Genomic DNA, 16,597 nt, shown 5'->3' on the forward strand with positions numbered 1-16,597 from the left:
CCACCAACCTTGCCTGGTGCAGTTGTGTAAAGTACGTACCTAAGTAAAACATACTCTAAAGTACTACTCTGATGGAAGTGATAATGTTTGTGATTTTCTAATAACCAATTTCTGTGTTATATTTGTGCTTTTTCTATAAACCCATTTCTGTGTTCATGCAAGTGACTGATTGAACGAATCCTCACTATCAGTATCTGCAATTTGGCAGTACGCCCAGAAACTTGTTCAGAGAAATGGATGTATCAGTTTCAAGGCCTCGGCTCAGAGAGAAGAAGCCTCGTGAGGTATTGGTCTGTCACATGCATGACCCAGTATTTGTCGTCACATGAATGAAGCAAACATTCATTCTAAATGGTGAATAAACTAAATCATGCCAATAGAACGTGTCAGTATCTAAGGGAAGTAAACGGGACTGCCCCGTTTGAGCTCACTTCAGACCAGTACTTTACGCATCTTAGTTTGACTGTGACCTCTCCAGCTTGCTAACAATAAACAATGTTTCATTTCAGAATGACTTTGAGTGTCCCTGTGTAAGATCTTCCACAGCACAACTGAAGTAGTTTGGGGGGGGGGGTGTCTGTACTCTACTATTCATATTTTGGACAACTTTTACTTTTTACTTCACTACATTCCTAAAGAAAAGTATGTACTTTTTACTCCATACATTTTCGCTGACACCCAAAAACACTTTTGAATGCCTATCAGGATAGGAAAGGTAGCAAATATTTTATTTCAATGTTTTACAGAATTACAATAGCAAATGTTTGATTGCTATTTTCAAATGATTAAAATATTTCATTTCACTGTAAATGATGTAATGAGTAGAATGAAAAATAACACACAGAAAATGGCACCCAAAATTACTACATGTATTTTGGAGTTGTAGAGAGATGACCAGATTTTGGCAATCTATACATACTGCTGCACACAAAATACTAGCTGTACAGTTTCATATGAACCTGTGTCTCTATCTTCTTAATGCCCAGCAGGACTTTTTATTTATCCAGACAGAGAAAATATGTTCATGACTATCACATACTTTGCTAAGAAATGTATTCTCCTACTGTGGGCATCTAATTCTTCTCCTACATTTAAAATGTGGATTGACCAGATTGTTGACTTTCTCCCTCTTGAAAAGCCTACTTATGACCTCCACAAGAGACAGCCCAGGTTTGATAGACTCTGGTTTCCACTACTCAACTATATTTCAAATTGGACACAGTGAATGGGCTGATTAGGGAAATGAGTGTATATACATGTTGTGTAAGGTGCTGTAAAAAAATGATGCTTTGCTCATTATCTCAGCTAAAGCTGGAAATACACTACCGGTCAGCTACTCATTCAAGGGTTTTTCTTTATTTGTACTATTTTCTACATTGTAGAATAATAGTGAAGACATCAAAACTATGAAAAAACATATGGAATCATGTAGTAACCAAAAAATATATATTTAATATTTGAGATTCTTCAAATAGCCACACTTTGCCTTGATGACAGCTTTGCACACTCTTGGAATTCTCTCAACCAGCTTCACCTGGAATGCTTTTCCAACCGTCTTGAAGGAGTTCCCACATATGCTGAGCACTTGTTGGCGGCTTTTCCTTCTCTCTGCGGTCCGACTCATCCCGAACCATCTCAATTTGGTTGAGGTCGGAGGATTGTGGAGGCCAGGTCATCTGATGCATCACTCTCCTTCTTGTTAAAAAAATAATAATTCACATCAATCTACACACAAAGCGAAAACTGGTTTTCTGTTTGCATATTTATTGAAAATAAAAACAAATACCTTATTTACTTAGGTATTCAAACCCTTTGCTATGGTCTGATGAAACCAAGATTGAACCCTGAATGTCAAGTGTCACGTCTGGAGGAAACCTGGCACCATCCCTACGGTGAAGCATGGCGGTGGCAGCATCATGCTATGGGGATGTTTTTCAGCGGCAGGGACTGGGAGACTAGTCAAGATTGAGGGAAAGATGAATGGAGCAATGTACAGAGAGAGATCCTTGATGAAAACCTGCTCCAGAGCGCTCTGGACCTCAGACTGGAGCCAAAGTTCACCTTCCAAAAGAACAATGACCAAAAGAACACAACCAAGACAACGCAGGAGTGGCTTCGGGACAAGTCTCTGAATGTCCTTGAGTGGCGCAGTCAGAGCCCGGACTTGAACCCGATCGAACATCTCTGGAGAGACCTGAAAATAGCTGTGCAGCGACGCTCCCCACCCAAACTGACAGAGCTTGAGATGATCTGCAGAGAAGAATGGGAGAAACTCCCCAAATACAGGTGTGCCAATCTTTTTTGCAACAAGGCACTAAAGTAATACTGCAAAAAAATGTGCCAAAGCAATTCACTTTTGTCCTGAATACAAAGTGTTATGTTGGGGGCAAATCCAGTACTGAGTACCACTGTCCATATTTTCAAGCATTGTGTTAGCTGCATTATGTTGTGGGTATGCTTGTAATCATTCAGGACTGGGAAGTTTTTCAGGATAAAAATAAACAGAGTAGAGCTAAGCACAGGCAAGAAAGAGGAAAACCTGGTTCTGTCTGCTTTCCAACAGACACTGGGAGACAAATTCACCTTTCAGCAGGACAATAACCTAAAACATGTTGCCAAATATATACTGGAGTTGCTTACCAAGACGACACTGAATGTTTCCCAGTGGCCTAGTTACAGTTTTGACTTAAATCAGCTTCATAATCTATGGCAAGACTTAATAATGGCTGTCTATCAATGATCAACAACCAACTTGACAGAGCTTGAAAAAGGTAAAAATAATAATAATGCAAAAAGGCAGCTGAAAGAATCACGGCTGTAATCACTCTTAGAGACTTACCCTGAAAGCATCACGGCTGTAATCACTCTTAGAGACTTACCCAGAAAGAATCACGGCTGTAATCACTCTTAGAGACTTACCCTGAAAGAATCACGGCTGTAATCACTCTTAGTGACTTACCCTGAAAGAATCACGGCTGTAATCACTCTTAGACTTACCCTGAAAGAATCACAGCTGTAATCACTCTTAGAGACTTACCCTGAAAGAATCACAGCTGTAATCACTCTTAGAGACTTACCCTGAAAGAATCACGGCTGTAATCACTCTTAGAGACTTACCCTGAAAGAATCATGGCTGTAATCACTCTTAGAGACTTACCCTGAAAGAATCACAGCTGTAATCACTCTTAGAGACTTACCCTGAAAGAATCACAGCTGTAATCACTCTTAGAGACTTACCCTGAAAGAATCACAGCTGTAATCACTCTTAGAGACCTACCCTGAAAGAATCACAGCTGTAATCACTCTTAGAGACTTACCCTGAAAGAATCACAGCTGTAATCACTCTTAGAGACTTACCCTGAAAGAATCACAGCTGTAATCACTCTTAGAGACTTACCCTGAAAGAATCACAGCTGTAATCACTCTTAGAGACTTACCCTGAAAGAATCACAGCTGTAATCACTCTTAGAGACTTACCCTGAAAGAATCACAGCTGTAATCACTGCCAAAAGTGATTCTAACATGTATTGACTCAGGAGGTTGAATACTTATCTAATCAAGATATATTATTAACTTGTTTTACAAATGTTACATTTTTTCTCCCACTTTGACAATACAGATAATTATGTGTAGGTCGTTGACAAAAATATGACAATTATACCAATTTGAATACTTTCTGAAAGCACTATAAGTCTTACTAATCTTAGTCACATTACAGTGTTTACATTCATACAAGTATTACAGTTCTTGTATTTATTTTTAATTAATTATTTACTAATTTACTATTTACTAATTATTTAAACTATCCTGGATTGGTTGTACTTGTGAACAGTTGCAACTGGTCTAACGTCAACAGTATTGCCACTCCTTTTATGGTGAACAATGGGAAATAAAAACACAACACAAAACTTCACATAGTAATATAGTTTCCCTTTTTTAAATTTATTCCAAGGTGTGTGTCTTTAACTTTGAAATGGATGGTGTGGAAGCAAGCTCTTGGACTGGGTGATAGAACAGAATAAAGTGAGGAGGAGAGGAGGGGCATAATAGAGAAGACAGATGAGGAAAATAAAGAATTCATACACATGGGAGTTACAGATGCTGTCTCTGTCCCAAATGACACCCTCTTCCCTACGTAGTAAATTTGGTTACTTTGGATCAGGTCAAAAGTAGTGCACTACATAGGGAATAGGGTGCCATTTTGGACGAAGTCTGGGGCCTAACTATGGTTCACCATGTCTCTTTACCTGATGTCCTGTCTCCCGCCCTCTCTCTCTCTCTCTCTTGCGCTCTGTCTCGTTCTCGCTCTCTCTCGTTCTCGCTCTCTCTCTATTTAACACCTCTCTCTGTCTTTCTCTCCTCTCAAAACGCACAGCAAACAGACAACCGCAATACGAAGGGAGTGATGATAGAGGGGGACAGAGGAGAGAGGTGACGTCCTGTCCTTCAAACAAAATGAGCTTTCCTGTCTGCAGGGTGACGGGTGACCAGTGGTTGACTAACTCTTATCCACAATGCATTACCCAGGTTGCTCTCTCTTGTTGGGCCTATTGGGGGGGGGTCATCAGATCTACTGCATTCATTTAGGGTGCGTCCAAAATAATCCCTAAAATCACAGGCTAAATTTGATTATTGACAACTAATGTTAACATAACATTAATGGTTGACAACAGGTACTTCAGTCTGTCTTTGTCTGTCTGAGTTGAAGGTGAGCTTGAGACTGCATGGCTTTCTTACACATAATATAACTCAACATGTATATCTTGGATAGTTGGGATACCTACTTAATGACAACGTTATGAAAACGTTGGCACAATGTTACAAGTTTCTATGGAAAGGGAGGGGCATGTCTTCTGGGATAAGGGGTGCTATAAAGAAGTTGGGGTGTAAGGGGGGATTCAACCAATCAGATTGGACAGCATTTCCACTACAGTATAAACACAATATGCATGCATAACCAACCAATCAGATCTGCAAATAATAATATAACCAACCAATCAGATTGGACAGCATTTCCACTACAGTATAAACACAATATGCATCTGCAACAATACATAACCAACCAATCAGATTGGACAGCATTTCCACTACAGTATAAACACAATATGCATCTGCAACAATACATAACCAACCAATCAGATTGGACAGCATTTCCACTACAGTATAAACACAATATGCATCTGCAACAATACATAACCAACCAATCAGATTGGACAGCATTTCCACTACAGTATAAACACAATATGCATCTGCAACAATACATAACCAACCAATCAGATTGCACATTTTTGTAAAGCCATTTTACCAAAACATATTTTAATATTCTGAGAGGACAGGTGTAAATTCTTAGAAAAAAGGTGATATCTGGAACCTATAAAAGGGTTATTCAGCTGTCCCTATAGGAGAGCCCTTTGAAGAACCCTTTTTAGTTCCAGGTAGAACCCTTTTGGAACCCTTTTTCCTAAGAGTGTAGGGCCAGAGGGGCTGTGCTCCAATACTCTGCTAATGTTCAACCATTTTAGTATTTTTCTTTATTTCTGTTCTTCCTTTGTGATCTCTCTGTCCTGTTGATCATACTGAAGGCTAGTGTGAAGCGGATTATCGTGTGACTGCAGGTGTTCTGGCTCATCAGGCACTTGGTGCAGTACAGATGACAGTATGAATGAGAGAGGGATGACAGTTAAACAGTAAGATATCCAGACAGACCTAAACAGGACATGGTGAGTCTCTTCCTCTCTGGGAAGTGTGGACAACATGGAGGAAGGTTTAAAATGAGGGAAACTTCAGATGACTGAGAGGAGGAGGATAGAGGGAGGACAAGTAAGGGGAAAGAGGAGGAGAGGAGAAGGGAGAGGAGGGAAACAAGTCGCTCTCTCCATACAGGAGAGGGGGAAGATAAAGGAAGGAGAAAAGGAAGAGGAGGAGGAGAGGGGGTTTACAAGTCGCTCTCTCCATAGAGAGCGCTGGAGAAGGAGATGTAGTCGAGGGCTCCGGCTGGGCCGTCAGCTCCAATGTACCTGGTAATAGATATACATTACATTACTAGAGAGGTCTAATGTACCTGGTTATAGAGATACATTATATTCCTAGAGAGATCTAATGTACCTGGTCATAGAGACACATTATATTACTAGAGAGGTCTAATGTACCTGGTTATAGAGATACATTATATTCCTAGAGAGATCTAATGTACCTGGTCATAGAGACACATTATATTACTAGAGAGGTCTAATGTACCTGGTTATAGAGATACATTATATTCCTAGAGAGATCTAATGTACCTGGTCATAGAGATACATTATATTTCTAGAGGTCTAATGTACCTGGTTAAAGAGATACATTATATTACTAGAGAGGTCTAATGTACCTGGTTATAGAGATACATTATATTCCTAGAGAGATCTAATGTACCTGGTCATAGAGACACATTATATTACTAGAGAGGTCTAATGTACCTGGTTATAGAGATACATTATATTCCTAGAGAGATCTAATGTACCTGGTCATAGAGATACATTATATTTCTAGAGGTCTAATGTACCTGGTTAAAGATATACATTATATTACTAGAGAGGTCTAATGTACCTGGTTAAAGAGATACATTATATTACTAGAGAGGTCTAATGTACCTGGTCATAGAGATACATTATATTATTAGAGTGGCCTACGTCATAGCTGATTATGTTTTACGTTATGTTGCTAGGATGCCAATGTCCATTCTAGTGTTGTATGTAATTCTGTGTACCTGGTCATGCGGCTGATGCAGTACTCTGCCTGCTCTGGGGGCAGCTCCCTGCGTAGCTCGTCAACCGTGATGTAGGACTGGAAGAGAAGAGGCATATATTTATTTCATTTATTCCATTTGTATGTATTTATTTCATTTTACCAGGTTGTCCCACAGAAGTGCAAAGACCTCTTTCTCAAGGGAGACCTGGCCACATTACAATGTTCTAGGTCACCTTGTCTGAGGCCAGGATCTTGAAAGAGGCCATGACCTGATCGGCTGTGTCTGTCTCGGCTGTCTCGCGGGTCATGAAGTCGATAAAGGCCTGGAAGGTGACCACTCCAGTGTTGTTGGAATCCACCAGCGTCATGATGCGGGCAAACTCCACCTCACCCTATTGGACAGGACAACACATTAGAGTAAATTAGAACACCTCACCCAATTGGACAACACCTTAGAGTAGAGTAGAAAACGTTATTATCATTAAAGCTGCATTATGTGACTTCTTGAGCGACTTGACCAAATTCACATAGAAATGTGAGTTATAGATCTCATTCTCATTGAATGCAAGTCTAAGAAGTGGCAGATCTGTTCTATGTGCACCTTTTCTATGCTTCACGTTCTTAAGTTTCGTTTTTGCATCTTTTACTTTTGGTTTGGTACACCAGTTTCAAACAGCTGCAAATACAATAGTGTACGTTATTGAAAACATATTTCACAGCAGTTTATATGGTACAATGATTCTCTACACTTGCTTGTTTTGTCACATAAACTGAAATTAGGTGCACTATTGGAATTAGAATGGCGGAGCAATTTCTGCATATTGCACCTTTAAATTGTTTGTTATTAATTAAAGCATTACAAATATACAAAGGTCAATCAATATACAGCAAACACCACCGCACCCTACTGGTCAACAAGTTAGAATACATTACATCTTCATATCATTGTTGAGGAGAACATGTTTTGGAACATGTCTTGAATGGAAACTAATGTCATTTTATACTATAGCTGTATATAACCAGATAGACTAAAGTAATTTCATAAAAAGGGAGCACAGGTGGCTGGTGGCATCTAAATTGGGGAGGACAGGCTCATAATAATGGCTGGAGCAGAATAAATGGAATGGTATAAAACATATCAAACATACCATTCCATTGACTCCATTCCAGCCATTATTATGAGCTGTCCTCCCCTCACCAGCCTCCTGTGAAAGGGACCGTTGTATGTGAGGCTACTTCCTGTTGGTAGCTAGGCTACTCACCAGATCGTAACCCATGGAGATGAGACAGGCACGGAAGTCGTCTGGGTCCATCATGCCGTTTCTCTTCTGAGAGAGACAGAACACAACCATCAGTGTTTATGATTGGACACTATGACCAATGTAATGATCCATTGTGTGAACGCTACACGCTAGTGATACAGTAACACTCTGTGAGGAGGAGCCACAATGATGGCAAGAAACCACTGAATATTCCAACATTCACACTTAAAACAACCACATTTCATAGTCATTGCAAGTAAAAACCTCTTCAAAATGGCCGCTATCTGCAAAATCAGAGCCAGGACAAGTGTGAGATCGAGAAAAGCAAGTCCAAGAACATTAAACTGTTTTAGTTTCATTACCCTGTCGAAGTGGTTGAAGGAGGCACGGAACTCGTTGAGCTGCTCCTGGCTGATGCCCTTGGCGTCGCGGGTCAAGATCTGGTTCTCCACCTCGTTGATGGTGCGGGCGATGGTGGTCAGGAGCTGCTCCCAGCCCACACGGATATGCTGCCGAGGTGAGGGGGGTGAGGGAGGAAGAGAGGGAGAGAAGAAGAGGAAGGGAGATGAAGGGTTTGGATAGTTGGTAAGCATCATAGGTCTACCAAGTTGGGGGTTAGTATGTGAGTGTCTGGGATGGTTGTAACATCTAGACTAAAGTAGCACAGGTGTGTATATTCATATGCATAGGGATCTTCTCCAGAGTAGTTTATATGGTGTCAAATATTTATGTTACTTGGGTTAGGTTCCTTTACATCAGGGCTCTCCAACCCTGTTCCTGGAAAGCTGCTGTCCAGTAGGTTTTCACTTCAACCCTAATCTAGTGCATCTGATTTGAATAATTAGCTACTTGATACACAGAATCAAGTTAAAACTGGGTTTGGAGCGGAAACCTAAAGGCCGGGAGCTCTCCAGGAATAATTCAGGAAGTATACAATACTTGATACGACTTCCATGATGTATTTGGTTGTGTTGTGTAGTTGTCTAGTTGTCTAGCTGTGTGTTTGTGTGTGTGTTTATTTGTCTAGTTGTGTGTTGTGTAGTTGTGTTGTGTAGTTGGTTGTGTTGTCTAGTTGTGTGATGTGTAGTTGTGTGTGGTGTAGTTGGTTGTGTTGTCTAGTTGTGTGTTGTGTAGTTGTGTGTTGTGTTGTTGGTTGTGTTGTGTAGTTGTGTGTTGTGTAGTTGGTTGTGCTATGTAGTTGTGTGTTGTGTAGTTGGTTGTGTTGTCTAGTTGTCTAGTTGTGTGTTGTGTAGTTGTGTGTTCTGTAGTTGGTTGTGTTGTGTAGTTGTCTAGTTGTGTGTTGTGTAGTTGTGTGTTGTGTAGTTGGTTGTGTTGTGTAGTTGTGTGTTGTGTAGTTGGTTGTGTTGTGTAGTTGTGTGTTCTGGTACCTCCATGGTGTAGTTGGTGTGCTTGTTATCGAAGATGAGGGACTCCTGGCTGAGCTGGTGGTCTCCCTCCAGCTTGTCAATGTTACACTTGTAGTTGATAATGTTTTGTTCATACTGCTTCAGGCTGTTCATCTGTTCCTCTAGAGACCCAGCAATGTCCACAGACACATGACCAATCTCCTGTAGTGGGAGAGGGGAAGGAGGAGAGGGGAGAGGGGAAGGAGGAGAGGAGAGAGGGGAAGGAGGAGAGGGGAGAGGGGAAGGAGGAGAGGAGAGAGGGGAAGGAGGAGAGGGGAGAGGGGAAGGAGGAGAGGAGAGAGGGGAAGGAGGAGAGGGGAGAGGGGAAGGAGGAGAGGAGAGAGAGGAAGGAGGAGAGGAGAGAGGGGAAGGAGGAGAGGGTAGAGGGGAGGGGGATGAGGGAAGGAAGAGAAGAGAAAGGGGATGAGGTAGAGGGGGAGAGGGGGAAAGAAAGGAGAGAAAGGAGAGAGAAACATGATGAGTGTTGAACGTTTTGTGGTTGAGGTTTACAGTATGCAATAATAGAACACAACTTTATTCACTTCTTTAGTGAAATTAGCTCAGTGTCCATATTAATGGCACATTTTGGAGGTGAACCCCTGCGTGTTTGGGGTTCGGGTTCTAGCTGTACTTGTACCTCCATCTTAGTCTGGATCCAGGGTCCGATAATGTTGGCCTGGGCAGCGAACTGGCGCCTCAGCCTCTCGTTGGCCTGCTGTCTGGCTACCTCCTCCTGCAGCATCTGGTCCCTGAGAGGAACAAGGTGCTTCACCTATGGAGGGAGACAGGGACATTGGTCGTCAAAACACTGGTAGAAATGAAATGGCGTTTCTCTGTTACTCTAGAGACTAACCCTTTGCCATGAAGCAACTTATATCTTCAATCTGGAGTGCACAGACCTAGCTAGGGAAAAAGACATCCTTCTCTTTTGGCTTCTCAGTGTGTTTTAGTCACAGCCTTAGTGTAGGGGTTCACTCCTGACAGATTAATACTACTACTACTACTACTACTACTACTACTACTACTACTATTGCTACTACTACTACTACTACTACTGCTACTACTACAACAATAACACTACTACTACTACTACTACTACTACTACTACTACTATTGCTACTACTACAACAATAACACTACTACTACTACTACTACTACTACTACTACTACTACTATTGCTACTACTACAACAATAACACTACTACTACTACTACTACTACTACTACTACTACTACTACTACTACTACTACTACTATTGCTACTACTACAACAATAACACTACTACTACTACTACTACTACTACTACTACTACTATACTACTACTATTACTACCACCACCACCACCACCACTACTACTACTACTACTACTATACTACTACAATAGCACTACTACTACTACTTCTGCTACTACTACTACTAATACCACTACTGCTATTACTACTACTACAACAATAACACTACTACGACTACTACTACTACTACTATTATACTACTACAATACCACTACTACTACTATACTACTACAATAGTACTACTATACTACAGTAGTGTTGTACTCACGGTCTCCCACTTGTTGGTGATATCCTGGGGTGAGAGGTTGGTGTAGGGGTTGACTCCTGACAGCTTGATGCCGTAGGTCTGAGCGATCTTTACGATCTCACTCTGGATGCCCATGGTGGCCATGCGCTCCTTATCAGCCTCTGGCAGGGTGGCCTTGAACTGGTCATGAGCTGTGATCAGAGACTGGAGAGGAGAGGGGGAGGAGAGGAATAGAAGAGGAGAAAAGGAGTGAGAATGGAGGGATACAATGGGAAGTAGTGAGAGAGAGAGAGAGGAGAGTCCATCACACTGTTAATGTTACAGTACGTACTGTACGCACACACGCACGCACACGCAGACACACACACACACACACACACACACACACACACACACACACACACACACACACACACACACAGACACACACACACACACACACACACATACATGGATCTCCTCGGTGCTGTGGACGATGAACATGTCCTGCAGATCCTCCATGGCTCCATCCATCCAGTTGTTGAAGGGCGCCGCCCTCTTGGCGAACTCCAGGTACAGCTGGTCGATGGTCTCCCACAGTTTCTCCACACGCTGAGAAACACACATAATATTACTACTACTCCTACTATAACTCCAGGTTTCTCCACACACTGAGAAACACATAATATTACTACTACTTCTACTATAACTCCAGGTTTCTCCACACGCTGAGAAACACACAAAATATTACTACTACTCCTACTATAACTCCAGGTTTCTCCACACACTGAGAAACACATAATATTACTACTACTCCTACTATAACTCCAGGTTTCTCCACACGCTGAGAAACACATAATATTACTACTACTCCTACTATAACTCCAGGTTTCTCCACACGTTGGGAAACAAATAATATTACTACTACTCCTACTATAACTCCAGGTTTCTCCACACGCTGAGAAACACATAATATTACTACTACTCCTACTATAACTCCAGGTTTCTCCACACGCTGGGAAACACATAATATTACTACTACTCCTACTATAACTCCAGGTTTCTCCACACGCTGGGAAACACATAATATTACTACTACTCCTACTATAACTCCAGGTTTCTCCACACACTGAGAAACGCATAATATTACTACTACTCCTACTATAACTCCAGGTTTCTCCACACGCTAGGAAACACATACTATTACTACTACTCCTACTATAACTCCAGGTTTCTCCACACACTGAGAAACCAATAATATTACTACTACTCCTACTATAACTCCAGGTTTCTCCACACGCTGGGAAACACATAATATTACTACTACTCCTACTATAACTCCAGGTTTCTCCACACGCTGAGAAACACATAATATTACTACTACTCCTACTATAACTCCAGGTTTCTCCACACGCTGGGAAACACATAATATTACTACTACTCCTACTATAACTCTAGGTTTCTCCACACGCTGGGAAACACATAATATTACTACTACTCCTACTTTAAGTCCAGGTTTCTCCACACGCTGAGAAACACATAATATTACTACTACTCCTACTATAACTCCAGGTTTCTCCACACGCTGGGAAACACATAATATTACTACTACTCCTACTATAACTCCAGGTTTCTCCACACGCTGGGAAACACATAATATTACTACTACTCCTACTTTAAGTCCAGGTTTCTCCACACGCTGGGAAAGACCAGGACAAGATTTAACATCGGTACACAGTATGAAGCCATCACTACTACTACAACTGCTGCTACTACTAGTAACTTGACTAAGTAGTCCCAGTAATACATGTAATAGCTTGACATGACCCCCACTAGTTGTTACCACTAGTTGTTACCACTAGTTGTTATCACTAGTTGTTACCACTAGTTGTTATCACTAGTTGCTCTCACTAGTTTTTACCACTAGTTGTTATCACTAGTTGCTCTCACTAGTTGTTACCACTAGTTGTTACCACTAGTTGTTACCACTAGTTGTTATCACTAGTTGTTACCACTAGTTGTTACCACTAGTTGCTCTCACTAGTTTTTACCACTAGTTGTCATCACTAGTTGCTCTCACTAGTTGTTACCACTAGTTGTTACCACTAGTTGTTATCACTAGTTGTTACCACTAGTTGTTATCAGAAGGGCCACATGGTCAGAAAAACTCTTGGCTCATGGTGGCTCAATTGGTTGAGGGTTCAATTCCTGCTGGGATCACATTCTCCAACTAAAAGTGTATGTACCTTCTGTTCGGTAAGTTGCTTTTGATAAGAGTGTCTGCTAAGTGGCATAATCAATATGACTATAGTCTGTAGTCCAGAGAACCTCCTGTAGCCGCTTCTGGGTGAGGGTACCCAGGTTGTCCCACTGTGTGTGTGGGGGGGGGTGTGAGTGAATGAGTGTGTGTGTGTGTGTGTGTATATGTGTGTGTGTGTATATGTGTGTGTGTGTGTGTGTGTGTGTGTGTGTGTGTGTGTGTGTGTGTGTGTGTGTGTGTGTGTGTGTGTGTGTGTGTACCTCCAGAGAGTCCCTTCTCTTCTGGGTGAGGGTACCCAGGTTGTCCCACTGGTCACAGATGCCCTGGCAGCGGGTGTTCACTGAGGACGCATCATGGTAGTCCAGCTCACTGGGAGAGGAACACACTGATCACTATCACATCATGGTAGTCCAGCTCACTGGGAGAGGAACACACTGATCACTATCACATCATGGTAGTCCAGCTCACTGGGAGAGGAACACACTGATCACTATCACATCATGGTAGTCCAGCTCACTGGGAGAGGAACACACTGATCACTATCACATCATGGTAGTCCAGCTCACTGGGAGAGGAACACACTGATCACTATCACATCATGGTAGTCCAGCTCACTGGGAGAGGAACACACTGATCACTATCACATCATGGTAGTCCAGCTCACTGGGAGAGGAACACTCTGATCACTATCACATCATGGTAGTCCAGCTCACTGGGAGAGGAACACTCTGATCACTATCACATCATGGTAGTTCATCTCACTGGGAGAGGTACACACAAATCACTATCACATCATGGTAGTTCATCTCACTGGGAGAGGAACACACTGACCACTATCACTGATCACATCATGGTAGTCCAACTCACTGGGAGAGGAACACACTGATCACTATCACATCATGGTAGTCCAGCTCACTGGGAGAGGAACACACTGATCACTATCACATCATGGTAGTTCATCTCACTGGGAGAGGAACACACTGATCACTCGTCACATCATGGTAGTCCAGCTCACTGGGAGAGGAACACACTGACCACTATCACTGATCACATCATGGTAGTCCAGCTCACTGGGAGAGGAACACACTGACCACTATCACTGATCACATCATGGTAGTTCATCTCACTGGGAGAGGAACACACTGACCACTATCACTGATCACATCATGGTAGTCCAGCTCACTGAGAGAGGAACACACTGATCACTATCACATCATGGTAGTTCATCTCACTGGGAGAGGAACACACTGATCACTCGTCACATCATGGTAGTCCAGCTCACTGGGAGAGGAACACACTGATCACTATCACATCATGGTAGTTCATCTCACTGGGAGAGGAACACACTGACCACTATCACTGATCACATCATGGTAGTCCAGCTCACTGGGAGAGGAACACACTGATCACTGATCACATCATGGTAGTTCATCTCACTGGGAGAGGAACACACTGACCACTATCACTGATCACATCATGGTAGTCCAGCTCACTGGGAGAGGAACACACTGACCACTATCACTGATCACATCATGGTAGTTCATCTCACTGGGAGAGGAACACACTGACCACTATCACTGATCACATCATGGTAGTCCAGCTCACTGAGAGAGGAACACACTGATCACTATCACATCATGGTAGTTCATCTCACTGGGAGAGGAACACACTGACCACTATCACTGATCACATCACGGTAGTCCAGCTCACTGGGAGAGGAACACACTGATCACTATCACATCATGGTAGTTCATCTCACTGGGAGAGGAACACACTGACCACTATCACTGATCACATCATGGTAGTCCAGCTCACTGGGAGAGGAACACACTGATCACTGATCACATCATGGTAGTCCAGCTCACTGGGAGAGGAACACACTGATCACTCGTCACATCATGGTAGTCCAGCTCACTGGGAGAGGAACATTCTGATCACTATCACATCATGGTAGTCCAGCTCACTGGGTGAGGAACACTCTGATCACTATCACTATCACATCATGGTAGTCCAGCTCACTGGTAAAGGAACACACTGATCACTATCACATCATGGTAGTTCATCTCACTGGGAGAGGAACACACTGATCACTATCACTGATCACATCATGGTAGTTCATCTCACTGGGAGAGGAACACACTGATCACTATCACTGATCACATCATGGTAGTCCAGCTCACTGGGAAAGGAACATTCTGATCACTATCACTATCACATCGTGGTAGTTCATCTCACTGGGAGAGGAACAGACTGATCACTATCACTGATCACATCGTGGTAGTTCATCTCACTGGGAGAGGAACACACTTATCACTATCACTTATCACATCATGGTAGTCCAGCTCACTGGGAGAGGAACACACTGATCACTATCACATCATGGTAGTCCAGCTCACTGGGAGAGGAACATTCTGATCACTATCACATCATGGTAGTCCAGCTCACTGGGAGAGGTACACTCTGATCACTATCACATCATGGTAGTCCAGCTCACTGGGAGAGGAACAGACTGATCACTATCACTGATCACATCATGGTAGTCCAGCTCACTGGGAGAGGAACATTCTGATCACTATCACTATCACATCACGGTAGTCCAGCTCACTGGGAGAGGAACATTCTGATCACTATCACATCATGGTAGTCCACTTCACTGGGAGAGGAACACTCTGATCACTATCACTATCACATCATGGTAGTCCAGCTCACTGGGTGAGGAACATTCTGATCACTATCACTATCACATCATGGTAGTCCAGCTCACTGGGTGAGGAACATTCTGATCACTATCACTGTCACATCATGGTAGTCCAGCTCACTGGGAGAGGAACATTCTGATCACTATCACTGTCACATCATGGTAGTCCAGCTCACTGGGAAAGGAACACACTGATCACTATCACATCATGGTAGTCCAGCTCACTGGGTGAGGAACATTCTGATCACTATCACATCATGGTAGTCCAGCTCACTGGGTGAGGAACACTCTGATCACTATCACTATCACATCATGGTAGTCCAGCTCACTGGGTGAGGAACACTCTGATCACTATCACTATCACATCATGGTAGTCCAGCTCACTGGGTGAGGAACACTCTGATCACTGATCACATCATGGTAGTCCAGCTCACTGGGTGAGGAACACTCTGATCACTATCACTATCACATCATGGTAGTCCAGCTCACTGGTAAAGGAACACACTGATCACTATCACATCATGGTAGTCCAGCTCACTGGGTGAGGAACACTCTGATCACTATCACATCATGGTAGTCCAGCTCACTGGGAGAGGAACATTCTGATCACTATCACTATCACATCATGGTAGTCCAGCTCACTGGTAAAGGAACACACTGATCACTATCACATCATGGTAGTCCAGCTCACTGGGAGAGGAACATTCTGATCACTATCACTATCACA

The 16,597-nt window shown here is 42.7% G+C and overlaps 1 protein-coding gene across 1 annotated transcript in view; it reads right to left on the reverse strand.

Annotated features, from left to right (window-relative positions):
• Positions 1 to 5,040: 5,040 nt before the first annotated feature.
• LOC115115129 (alpha-actinin-3-like) overlaps positions 5,041 to 16,597 on the reverse strand; it is a 52,278-nt gene continuing 40,721 nt past the window's right edge. The window contains exons 13-22 of the mRNA XM_065025393.1: positions 13,433 to 13,541; positions 11,384 to 11,524; positions 10,955 to 11,137; positions 10,032 to 10,166; positions 9,377 to 9,556; positions 8,351 to 8,497; positions 7,989 to 8,054; positions 6,960 to 7,118; positions 6,746 to 6,822; positions 5,041 to 6,017 (exon numbers count right to left, since the gene is read on the reverse strand). Coding sequence (XP_064881465.1) covers positions 5,936 to 6,017; positions 6,746 to 6,822; positions 6,960 to 7,118; positions 7,989 to 8,054; positions 8,351 to 8,497; positions 9,377 to 9,556; positions 10,032 to 10,166; positions 10,955 to 11,137; positions 11,384 to 11,524; positions 13,433 to 13,541 — 1,279 coding nt within the window. The 3' untranslated portion in view covers positions 5,041 to 5,935. The remainder of the gene's footprint in view (positions 6,018 to 6,745; positions 6,823 to 6,959; positions 7,119 to 7,988; positions 8,055 to 8,350; positions 8,498 to 9,376; positions 9,557 to 10,031; positions 10,167 to 10,954; positions 11,138 to 11,383; positions 11,525 to 13,432; positions 13,542 to 16,597) is intronic.

The sequence above is a fragment of the Oncorhynchus nerka genome, linkage group LG12, assembly GCF_034236695.1.
Source record: "Oncorhynchus nerka isolate Pitt River linkage group LG12, Oner_Uvic_2.0, whole genome shotgun sequence".
Classification (NCBI taxonomy): domain Eukaryota; kingdom Metazoa; phylum Chordata; class Actinopteri; order Salmoniformes; family Salmonidae; genus Oncorhynchus; species Oncorhynchus nerka.